General features: G+C 42.9%; 1 protein-coding gene across 1 annotated transcript in view; it reads left to right on the forward strand.

The window, feature by feature from the left end:
* Positions 1–12,543, forward strand: part of Acad11 (acyl-CoA dehydrogenase family member 11) — a 78,608-nt gene that overhangs the window by 20,879 nt on the left and 45,186 nt on the right. The window contains exons 6-9 of the mRNA XM_038324029.1: positions 5,703–5,844; positions 6,184–6,305; positions 7,220–7,326; positions 8,490–8,616. Of these exons, the coding sequence (XP_038179957.1) occupies positions 5,703–5,844; positions 6,184–6,305; positions 7,220–7,326; positions 8,490–8,616 (498 nt within the window). The remainder of the gene's footprint in view (positions 1–5,702; positions 5,845–6,183; positions 6,306–7,219; positions 7,327–8,489; positions 8,617–12,543) is intronic.

Consider the following 12,543-nt stretch of genomic DNA (forward strand, 5'->3'; position numbering starts at 1 on the left):
TACAAGTCACATGACGGCATGCCGCTCTATAGAATCCTCTTAACTAAGGTGTCACTCTCTCTTCACCCCCAACCTTGGTCCCCCCAACCCAAGACAGAGTTTCTCTGTGTTACAGTCCTGGCTATACTGAAACTCAGTCTGTAGACCAGACTGGCCTTGAACTCACAGAGTTGAACTCACCTGCCTCTGCCTCCCAAGTGCTGGGATTAAAGGTGTGCGCTACCACCGCTTGGCCAACCTCAGTCCTTTTAAGTAGGCCATTGCTAGTAGCTTGGTGCGTAGTATCATTTCAAATCGAAAGTTTATTTGGCAACTTTTAACATTTTTTAAAACTATATTTTCTTATCTTGTGGTGTGCTTGGGGCACACATACCACTGTGTGTGTGTGTGTGTGTGTGTGTGTGTAGGTCAGAAGACAATTTGAGGGTGTCAGCTCTTTCCTGATTAGTTTATATAACTTACTTTAAAATATGATTTATTTTATAGCTAGATTCATCAGCAGAGCAAATGCTTCCTTATACATTCTTTTTTATTTAAAAACAATATTATTTCATTTTACATACCAATCCTGGTTCCCCCTTCCTCCCCTCCTCCCACTCCCCACATTTCCCTTCCCCACCCCAGCACTCCTCAAAGAGTGTAAGGCCTCCCATGGGAAGTCAAGAAAGTCTGGCTCATCACTTTGAGGCAGGATCAAGGCCCTCCCCCTATATCTAGGCTGAGCAAAGTATCCCTCCAAAGAGAATGGGCTCCAGAAAGCCAGTTCATGCACTAGGAATAAATCTTGGTCCCACTGCCAGTGGCCCCACAAGTGGCCCAAACCTCAAAACTGTCGCCCACTAATTCTTTTTTTATCACTAACAAATTTGTCATTTATTTTTATTTTTTTTAATTTACTAGATTTTTTTTAAAAAATGCCAATCCAAGTTCCCAGTCCCTCCTCTCCTCCCATTTCCTCCACACATCCTCCTATCCCACTCACTCCAATCCTCAGAGAGGGTAAGGCACATTGCTTTGTGGAAGGTCCAGGCCCTCCCTACTTTATCTAGGCTGAGCAAGGTATCCATCCAAAGAGAATAGGATTCCAAAAAGCCAGTACAAGCCGTAGGGATAAATCCTGGGGCCTGCCAGTGGCCCCTCAGTCAGCCCCAGCCATGCAATTGTCACCCACATTCACAGGAACTAGTTTGGTCCTGTGCTTTTTCCTTCCCAGTCTGGCTGGAGTTGGTGAGCTCCCATTAGCTCAGGTAGACTGTTTCAGTGGGTGAACCCATCATGATCTTGACCTCTTTGCTCATATTCTCACTCCTCCCACTCTTCAGCTGGACTTTGGCAACTCAGTCCAGTGTTCCGATGTGGGTCTGTGCCTCTGTTTCCATCAGTTGCTGGGTAAAGGTTCTATGATGATATTTAAGATATTCATCAGTCTGACTACAGGGCAAATCAAGATTGGGCCCACTCTCCTCTATTGCTTCGGGTCTTAGCTGGAGTTAGCCTTGTAGATTGCTGGGAATTTCTCAAGGGCCGGGTTTCTGCTAATCTTATAATGGCTCCCACAATTAAGATATCTCTTTCTTTGCTCTCATCTCTGTTCTCCCTCCATCTTGACTATCCCATTCCCTCAAGTTCTCCTCAATGCTCTTCTTCCTCTTCTACCCTCCCTTTTCCCCCCACCCCCATACTCCCAATTTTGTCAGGCAATCTTCTCTGTTTCCAATTTCCAGGTTAGATCTATATATGTTTTTCTTTGGGTTCACCTTATTACTTAGCTTCTCTAGGATCATTAACTGTAGGCTCAATGTCCTTTGTTTATAGCTAATATCCACTTATGTGTGAGTACATACCATAATCATCTTTTTTGGGTCTGGGTTACCTCATTCAGGATAGTGTTTTCTAATTCTATTCATTTGTGTGCAAAATTTAAGATGCCATTTTTTTTAACCACTAAGTAGTACTGTAATGTGTTCTTTATACATTCTTTAGTTGAGGGGCATCTAGGTTGTTTCTAGGTTGTGGCTATTACAAATAATGCTGTTATGAACATAGTTGAACAAATGCCTTTGTAGTATGATTGAGGATCTGTTGGGTATATGCCCAAGAGTGGTATTGCTGAATCCTGAGGTAGGTTGATTCCCAATTTTCTGAGAAACCGCCATACTGATTTCCAAAGTAGTTGTACAAGTTTGTATTCCCACCAGCAATGGATGGGTGTTCCCCTTACTCCACATCCTTTCCAGCATAAGCTGTCATTTGTGATTTTGATCTTAGCCATTCTGACAGGTGTAAGATGGTATCTCAAGGGTTGTTTTGATTTGCATTTCCCTGATGGCTAAGGATGTTCAACATTTCCTTAAGTATCTTTTGGCCATTTGAGATTCTTCTGTTGAGAATTCCCTGTTTAATTCTGTACCCCATTTTTAATTGGGTTATTTAAAATTTTAATGTCTAATTTCTTGAATTCTTTATATATTTTGGAGATCAGTCCTCTGTTTGATGTGTGGTTGGTAAAGATCTTTTCCCATTCAGTAGGCTGCTTTTTTGTCTTATTGACTGTGTCCTTTGCTTTACGGGAGCTTCTCAGTTTCAGGAGGTCCCATTTATTTATTGTTGCTCTCAGTGTCTGTGCTACTGAGGTTATATTTAGGAAGTGGTCTCCTGTGCCCATGCATTGAAGACTACTTCCCACTTTCTCTTCTACCAGATTCAGTGTGGTCCGATTTATATTGAAGTCTTTAATCCATTTGGACTTGAGTTTTGTGCATGGTGATAGATATGGATCTATTTTCATTCTTCTACATGTTGACATCCGGTTATGCCAGCACCATTTGTTGAAGATACTTTCTTTTTTCCATTGTATAATTTTAGCTTCTTTGTCAAAAATCAGGTGTTCATAGGTGTGTGGACTAATATCCGGGTCTAAAATTCAATCCCATTGGTCAACCTCTCTGTATTTATGCCAATACCAAGCTGTTTTAAATACTGTAGCTCTGTTATAGAACTTGATGTCAGGGATGCTGATGCCTCCGGAAGTTCCTTTATTGTATAGGATTGTTTTGGCTATCCTGTGTTTTTTGTTTTTCCATATGAAGTTGATTATTGTTCTTTCAAGGTCTGTGAAAAATTGTGTTGGGGTTTTGATGGGGATTGCACTGAATCTATAGATTGCTTTTGGTAGGATTGCCATTTTTACTATGTTGATCCTTCCTATCCAAGAGCATGGGAGATCCTTCCATTTTCTGATATCTTCTTCAATTTCTTTCTTCAAAAACTTAAAGTTCTTGTCAAATAGGTCTTTCACTTCCTTGGTTAGTGTTACCCCAAGATATTTTATGCTATTTGTGGCTATTGTGAAAGATGATGTTTCTCTGATTTCACTCTCAGCTTCTTTATCATTTGTGTATAGGAGGGCTACTGATTTTTTTTTTAGTTGATCTTATATCCTGCCACATCACTGAAGGTATTTATCAGCTGTAGGAGTTCTTTGGTAGAGCTTTTGGGGTCACTTGTATATACTATAATATCATCTGCAAATAATAAAAGTTTGACTTCTTCCTTTCCAATTTGAATGCCCTTGATCTCCTTTTGTTGTCTTATTGCTATTGCCAAAATTTCAAGAACTATGTTGAAGAGATATGGAGAGAGTGGACAGTCTTGTCTTGTTCCTGATTTTAGTGGAATGTCTTTGAGTTTCTCTCCATTTAATTTAATGTTGACTGTCGGCTTGCTGTATATTACTTTTATTATATTTAGATATGTTCCTTGTATCCCTGATCTGTCCAGGACCTTTATCATGAAGGGGTGTTGAATTTTTCAAATGCTTTTTCAGCATCTAATGAAATGATCATATGGTTTTTTTTCTTTAAGTTTATTTATATGATTTATTACATTGATAGGTTTTTGTATGTTGAACCAGCCCTGCATCTCTGGAATGAAGCTGACTTGATCATGGTAGATAATTTTTTTGATGTGTTCTTGGATTTTGGTTTGCCAGTATTTTATTGAGTATTTTTGCATCGATGTTCATAAGTGAGATTGGTCTATAATTCTCTTTCTTGGTTGAGTCCTTGTGTGGTTTTGGTATCAGGGTAACTATAGTCTCATAAAAAGAGTTTGACAATGTTCCTTTTGTTTCTATTATGTGGAACACTTTGAGGAGTATAGGTATTAGCTCTTCTTGGAAGTTCTGGTAGAATTCTGCACTAAAACCATCTGATCCTGGGCATTTTTTGGTTGGGAGGTTTTTGATGACAGTTTCTATTTCCTTTCAGTTTATAGGTTTATTTAAATTACTCACCTTGTCTTGATTTAATTTTAGTATATGATATCTATCTAAAAATTGTCAATTTTTTTTTACATTTTCCAGTTTTGTGGAATACAGGTTTTTTGTACTAATGGTTCTCTGAATTTCCTCAGTGTCTGTTGTTATGTCCCCTTGTCATATAATAATCAAAACACAAAACATACACAATAAATAAAGAATATTAAGAGCAGCAATGGAAAAAGGTCACCTGTTTGACTGTTTTTTTTTCTTGGTTTTCTTTAAGTGATTTATTAATTTCTTCCAATTTTTTGTTTGTCTTTTCCTCCATTTCTTTAAGGGAGTTTTTCATTTCCTCTTTAAAGGTCTCCATCATAAAGTTACGTTTAAAGTCGTTTTCTTCGCTTCTTCTGGGTTAGGATGATCAAGACTTCCTGTTGTGTGACCACTGGGTTCTGTTGTTACCATGTTGCTTTTAGGTTGTTGGAGGAATTCTTGCATTGGCGCCTACCCATCTCTTCCTTCAAATGAGGCTGGCAGTGTCTTTGCATCTTGTTCTAATCTTTCCAGTGGCTGTCTGAGTGTTTGGGAGTTTTTCTTGGTCTGCTCTGTACTGTCAATGTCTGTCTCAGAAAGCCTCTTAGGTCTCATAAGCCTGCTCTCTTGGTCTTCTCTCCTGGTTCATTCTCTGGGTGCTCTCTCTTGGTCCCCTCAGTGCTGTAGCAAGCTCTTGGTTCCCTCAGTATTGGAGCAAGCTCTGAGTTCTTAGGCAGGGTGTTGCTAGTAGCTTGCGGGGGGGGGGGGGGGGGGGAAGGGGGGGAAGGAAGGGGGGAGGGTCCAGTGGATAAGGTTGGGTTTTGGGGAATCCTTCCCACAGGAAACTCCCTGCTGGCTGGCTAGAAAAGCCAAGGGAGTTGGGGAGGGGCCTGGGGTTCTGACCCACTGTGGAGGTCCTGGAAAGTGGGGTGTCCCGCTGTGTGGCTATTCACTCACCTCTTAAGTCCCCTCAGTATTGGAACAAGCTATGTTTCGGAGTTCCACCGAGGTTGCAGGTGGATAGGCGAGTTTGGGGGCAGGGTTGAACTAGTAGTTTGTGGGAACCCCACCCTTAATTATTAAAATATAATTAATCATTAGAATTTCTTCTTTACCACAATTCCTCCAGCTGAAAAGTTTCAGCTATGCTGCATCTGTCTCTTAGAGGAGATGTCAGGGCGGAGCATGGGAGGATTGGCAGCCCTCAGTAGAACCAGAGGCCTTGGCTCTAGACAATTGCGACTGGTTGGCTTTCATAAATGAGATGTGCCACCGTGGGGAAGGACTAAACTATGGCCTCATGTTGCACGTTGATGGACATGCGACTGTTGAATGTTCTATGTCCTCTGCCTCCTTACCCTGTTTGCTTTCACTGCGATGTGTCAGAGGCCTGTGCATCTTGTTGCAGAGTCGGGTCATCGCAGTGCTGGACTGGGAACTGTCGACCTTCGGCCACCCTTTGACGGACCTAGCCCATCTGTCCTTGTATTACTTTTGGCCCAGGACACTGCCCATGCCAAACGGAGGCTTGCACATTCAAGAGAACACAGGTACAGAGGAGCAGCTACCTACACTGCTTTTCATAATAATCCTCTTTATTACTGTCGGAGTTGAAAGACATAAGTTTCTTGCAGTTTTATGAGGATTTTGCGCCTTAAAACTGTCTCTAATTCATCTCGCTGGTTTTCTGAACCTAACATTTCACTTTTCATAATCTATGGCAATACACATTTTTTGTATGTTATTTAGGGAATCGGTATTAAGAACAGGCTTATTGGTGACTGTGGTTGCATTACAAGCCATATTGTATCTTCTTTGCTGTGTTATGCCATTCTGACGTGTTCACTGGCATTGTTTTTAAAGTTTATGCTGTGTGCTCTTTTTTATAGGAATACCGTGGATGGAAGAACTGATTTCAATATATTGCCGTTGCAGGGGAATTGGCCCTAATCTTCCTAACTGGAATTTCTTTATAGCCCTTTCTTTTTTCAAATTGGCTGGAATCGCGCAGGTAATTATTTGAAGCAAGTGTTTTGCCATTTCTTACTGATGAACTGTGAACAATGTTTTCTGGCTTTGGTTGTTAGGCCGCTGTGCTCTTCCAAAAAGACATGAGTCAGATATGAATAACATATAAATTTAGAATTACAAAAAAAGACTTCAGTGGGAAGAAAATTTGAGGCTCACCTGTGCCATGGCTTTTTTTGTAGAGCAAACAGGAGGGACAGTGAAAGAAGTCTTATGATGATACCGTAGGGAGAAGCACGTGGGAGCAAGGGCCATTGTGAGTGTCTGCTGTAAAAACAAGCTAAAAGTCTGTGTTGAAGATGCAGAGTCTTCTTCCCTTGTTTAGTCTGGGAACCGCCCATGGCACCACCTCTTTCTAGAAATGTACTCACAAACACCCTGAAGTGTGTTCCCATGGTGATTCTAAACTGACAGTGAATGTGAGCCGTCACGTGGGAGAAGTGGTGTGTTGTGTCAGAAGTACCGATGTGGAGAGTTGTGGAAAGGCTGATTGACATTCTCTGACGCTGCTCAAATTGGGAATCAAAATGGTATTAAACATCTCACCATCTTCTCCTTGGTTTTAGCGCTTGCTTCATTTAGACAGCTCTGAAGGGAAAGCAGTGGTCATTACAGATGATGTGGCGTTCAGGCTGGCTTTTTGGCAGTGGCTGGGGTCATTTTCAAACTTGGTTTGAGTTATCAGTCACACGTCTGCCTAGATTAGTGTCAGAACTGTGTGATACGAGTGTGACCCAACTCTGAGACACACAGTCACCTCTGCATGTGAGTTTGCAGGCTTCGTGGTCTGGTTGACATCTCTGGCTCAGTGGGTTTAGCTCATCATGTGAGGGACAAGCTGGAAAGACTAACTGGATAGTTAAGGCCATTTTCAATAGATTTTAATTGTCCTTGTAGGGAGTCTATAGTAGATACCTCTTGGGAAACAATTCATCTGAGGATAGCTTTCTGATGGCCAATATTGTGCAGCCCCTGGCAGAAACCGGATTACAACTCTCAAAAAGGTAAGGAAACCAGAGTCTTTTGGTAACTCAGTTCATAGCCTCTGTTAGCTAGGTCTCATACATTCCCAGAAAACCAGGAGTCAGCCTGGGGACTTCATTCTTTACTTAAATAGTTGTTGGATTTGGGAAGGTTAAAACTTTAAGGAAATGGAAAATTATATCTCTGCCCAGACTAGAGCTGCTATTGCCAATCAGGATAATGTTCTAATCAATCCCTATATACCTAAAAATAAACTGACCTAGAAATATAAATAAAATGCCCATACTTGTGATGGAGTGTATTCTTTGCCAAATTGGATGTATAACCTTTTAAGTATGTAGATGAACATGTTTCCTTATAATTTTTGTTACTTACGTGTACCTATTTAAATGATATTATTAGATTATTTATTAACTTAGCAATACTACTTTTCCTTTAACATTTTGCGAGTGTCTGTGAAACTATGACTCTACGAGGGCAGCATTTCCGAAGACTAACACTCTTTTCCAGCCATGTACCTGTCTCTCCTATAATGTATGTGTAATGCTATCCCCAGGAGCCTTTCCTAAACGTCCTCACCCTGACACAGCATCGGGACAGTTATTTTTCACAACTAATTTCTAGACTGCTCTGTGTGCTTTTCCAATAGAAGAAGGGACTAGTTGTATTTCTTCTTTTCCCCCCTAATCTTCAGAATGCCTGTGGTCATTATCTAAGAGACAAGTGTGGAGAATGGTTGTCCGATTTCTGCATACCTTCCTTTTTCCTTTGTGGTTGTGACAGCTGATGCCACCGAAACTAGCACTATTTGAGGCATGTGAAGCTTGGGTTTTCCAAAGTAGCTCGTTAAACATCGAAGCTTAGTGTTCAGAATAAGGCAATTCTACGTTTACTCCATACTACAAACAAAACAAGAAAAGGTCCATGGGGCTAAGGCTGGAGCGCAGCAGTAGAGCAATTGCCTGGCATCTGCAAGGCTCTGGGTTTGCTCCCTTGAGCTGCAGATAGTAACAAGGCAGAATTCAACAACAATAAACCCAAGCCTCCCAGATATGGCAGCTTCTCCTAAGGATATTTTTGGTTAGCTGGGGAGATTTTGCCTTGTTTTAAGAAACATATAATAATGCCTTTTGTCATCTTTGTAACCTCCCGGGTTTTGTTTGTTTGTTTTCCTTTTGCCAAGGACTTTGAGTACTGTGCTGCCGCGGGCCGATCCTAAGAACCAGCTCTTTGCCCAGAGCAGGCGAGGCCAGGAGGTTCTTACTAAGGTGAAGGAGTTCATGAGGCAGCATGTCTTCCCTGCTGAAAAGGTAGGGTATGAAAGGGTGTCAGCGAGCCCTAGCTCCTGGTGGGCAGATGGTCCTCTGTTCTCCACGGCCCTTAGAGCCGAGCTCTACAGACACTTGGAACTGAAATATGCCCAGGGGTGTGCACATACATCTATGGGAGTAAAACGGGGCCAGAGGGAACAGGCAGTGAGGGCCTGAAGATATGAAGTAGAACATTACATCTGGGTGCTTTTTGACGAGGCGGTGACCTTCAACTTTTGTTATTTTAAATCTGGATGCTTTGAGAGTTTGAGAACTGTAGTCTCCCCAAATAAACATGAACATGATCTTTGGCCTGTCATTTCAAACCACATCAGTCCTACCCTTTCTTTTCCCATAAGCTATTGCTGCAAGAGGTCACGTTGAAGTTCATGGGTTGTAGTGAGGTAACATCTGTTCAGTGAAGAGGATGTATTGGGCACCTTGTGACAGACTGGACACCTGGGGCGCAGCTAAAGACAGACAGGGCTTATGACCTTATGGAGAGATAGGCAGTAAGAGAGGACATGTGCTGTGAAGGAAAGGGAGAAGGGAGAAGCACTTCTGAGAGTATATGAGAGACAGGGGTGCGTGCGTGTGAGAGCACAGTGGCAGGGCTTGGCTCCGCCATGTCTGCTGTGGGTTGGTGGCCTTGTGCTGGTGTGTTTGTGTGGCCTAGAAGTACAACAGCAAATCTCATTGTAGCTACCTGTGATTCTGGGGTTCCAGATGGGACTGGCAGAGTCAAATGGGGAACTCCAAAGAACAGGATTCTCCCAGCAGTGCTCAGGAGTAAGATGTGTTTTTAGGGACATCAGTGTTATGAGTTTTATGAGCAGTTGTATTGGCAAATATCTGGAGATGAACATTTAGCATAGAGTGGGATATAGTTTCTTCAAAAATACTGACGTATTGATCCTAAAATTGTCACCTCTCACATCCGGTGGCATGGAATACTCTGTGTTCTAGCTAGTGTCTGTCCAATCTTGAATTTTAAAATTAAACTTCTGTGTATCAAAAGGGGACAACCACCCTTTTAATTCAAGATGGTAGTTGGAATTCACCATTCCCCTTCCTCAAATAAAATCCAATTAAACTTTCAGGACAATGAAGTAATAGGGCGATGGAGTAAATCAGTGAGAGCAGGAAAGGGGTGCACCAGGGAAGCAAATGCAAATCAGACTTGGAAAACGGTGGTTATATCGAAAAGTAGATCATCATAGAGGAAGAGACATCTTGAAAGAACTTTGGACTGAAAGCAGGCTTTTTCCGTAGCGGTGAGATGGGCGACTGGCTGATGAGGAGAGCGAGGGGCAGAGAGAAGTCAAGGGCTTGAAGTCTTACCCAGTTTCTAGGGCTGATCCCTCAACCACACCCAGCAGTAGTATTTGTCCCAAACCCAAGTCTAGAACACTACTTGAAAACAACAATAGAACTCTTCATGTCTTACAGAAGCCAGTGCTTCAACAGGAAGGCGGATGAGCTAGAGCAGCCCCGCTATTGTTAGGCGTTGTGTTTGTTTTGTGGGATTTGGATGGAGATCCCAGCTCACCTTATCAGTTCATCTAATCCTACGTGCTCACACTAAAACAAAGTCTGTCTGCTGCGTGCCCGTGCCTGCCACTGGCCCATGATCCTAAAGGCAAGTCGAGATGGGCAGAGGGAAGCGAAGGGTTTTCTCTTTCACCGGTAAATGTGAGCAGGTGCTCCAGGGACCCTGCGGCAGGGAAGGGGGGGGTCAGAGAAAGGTTGTGGTGCCTCTGAACTCAGTGCCATTCAGCTGCTAAAATATGTGTAAAAAGAATCACAGTAAAAGTAAAAACAAATAAAACCCAGACAGGCTGTAAAAAGAGAAGTTTGCCGGAGCTTGTGTGGCAAGGAAGCCACCTGGTGTTGGCGGAGCCTGCAGATTGTGTTCCTGCATCTGATGGTGTGCACGACTTCTTCATCTAAACACGTGTGCCAACGTATATGCTTTATCCTATAGAGAGAACTGAACAGTGCTAAGCCCCAGATGTAGGATATACACATCTGGAATCATTTGTAGAAAAGTAAATAGCTTTTCTAAAAATAAAAGGGAGAAAACCCTAAATTCTACTCAATGTTATTACAATTGAGTTGCCAAACCTAAATCGTCATGTCTAGAAAATAAGATTGTATCATAAACTATAGTAGCATTTTACTATCGTGCATCTTTAGCCTCTAAAGCTCTTTATTTAGCTACTAAAATTACTTTTCCTTATATTCTTATGTATTTTCCAAAATGAGAAAAAATAAGGTTGGCGGGACTATTTCTATGACCTTTGGAAACTCCTTGGATAGCCTAAAATGAACACAACCCGTATCTCTGAAAGTGTGCCAAGTCGGTTCTTCCTCTTGAAAATCTGTGAAGAACACTAAAACTCACGTGCATGACAGGAACAAGCAACACTGTGTAAGGAGCACACACAGATCACAGTGATAATGTCACAGTGTTTGAGGAAGTCCCTTCATGGTCACCAGATGATATGGGTGACCGGAAGTCCCCTTGTGGGGTTCACAGTCTCATTCTTTTTTTTATTAAAAATTTCTGCCTCCTCTCCGCCTCCCATTGACCCCCCTCCCCCCTCCACTCTCCCTCCCTCTCCTATTCAGAGAGCAGTAAGGGTTCCCTGCCCTGTGGGAAGTCCAAGTTCCTCCCCACTCCATCCAGGTCCAGGAAGGTGAGCATCCAAACAGGCCAGGCCCCCCCAAAGCCAGTATGCGTACTAGTATCCAAATCCAGTGTCATTGTCCTTGGCTTCTCAGCAGCCCTCATTGTCCGCCATGTTCAGGGAGACCGGTTTTATCCCATGCTTTTTCAGTCCCAGTCCAGCTGGGCTTGGTAAGCTCCGAATACATCAGCCCCACCATCTCAGTGGATGGGGGGGAACCCTCGCAGTCCAGACTTCCTTGCTCATGTTTTCCCTCCTTCTGCTCCTCATTTGGACCTTGGGAGCTCAGTGCGGTGCACCAATGTGTGGCTCTGTCTCTATCTCCATCCATCGCCAGATGAAGGTTCCCTCAGGGTCCTGACTTTCTTTCTCATGTTCTCCCTCCTTCTGCTCCTCGTCAGGACCCACAGTCTCATTCTTAAATGAATGAGATAGAATAAAAGAATGTGTAAGACTAGACTCAGATGGAATCTTGGGGGCAGTGTTATTAGACTTAGCAAGGAAAACACCCCAGGGCAGTCACATTGTAAATCTCAGCAGCTGCCGGGAGAGAAGAAAAGCCATGCCGTGACACTTAGGACAACATAGAAGTCAGCCACATGGTCAGACAGCCACATGGCAGGGAGGAAGGCAAGAGAGCAGAGAGGAAACAATGTACCAGAAAAGGCATGCTTAGGTTTGGGCCAGCATCCGAAGAGAAGGAACAGGCAAAGTTGACTCAGAAAGATGGGCGGGCCCAGCTGAAGCTCAGCCATGGCTCAGCTCATGGGGATTTGGGCTAGGGGCAGTTAATTCTGGGAAGGAAAAATATAGTAGTTCATTTACAGGAGCAATTAATTACTCCTCCTATCTTTTGAGCATGGCTTCAGATGAAGCCGCCCTCCCAGGGCATGTAAACACAGGTATAATTTGATTTCTGAGAACTGTGTATCATAAAGAGGTAGTCAGAATGGGGACATCATAAACATCTTTCATAATATATCTATTACCAAACACAATAGCATTTACTTTTTATGGCAAGTCTAGGAATAGAAATAAGATGCGACCTTAAACAGGAAACCCGATTTAACTGACTTCGTGAGAGACGTGACAAGTGCTCTCTCCTGGAGCCTTGGAAAGTGCAGACCTCTGCCTCATACAGGACTGCACCCCAGACCAGCCCTGCGTCCCCAAGAGGAGCATGGTCATCTGGTCGGAAGCAGCGCATCTTAGAATGGTCTTCAATAACTGGGTGATA

This window comes from Arvicola amphibius, chromosome 3 (assembly GCF_903992535.2).
Source record: "Arvicola amphibius chromosome 3, mArvAmp1.2, whole genome shotgun sequence".
Taxonomy (NCBI): domain Eukaryota; kingdom Metazoa; phylum Chordata; class Mammalia; order Rodentia; family Cricetidae; genus Arvicola; species Arvicola amphibius.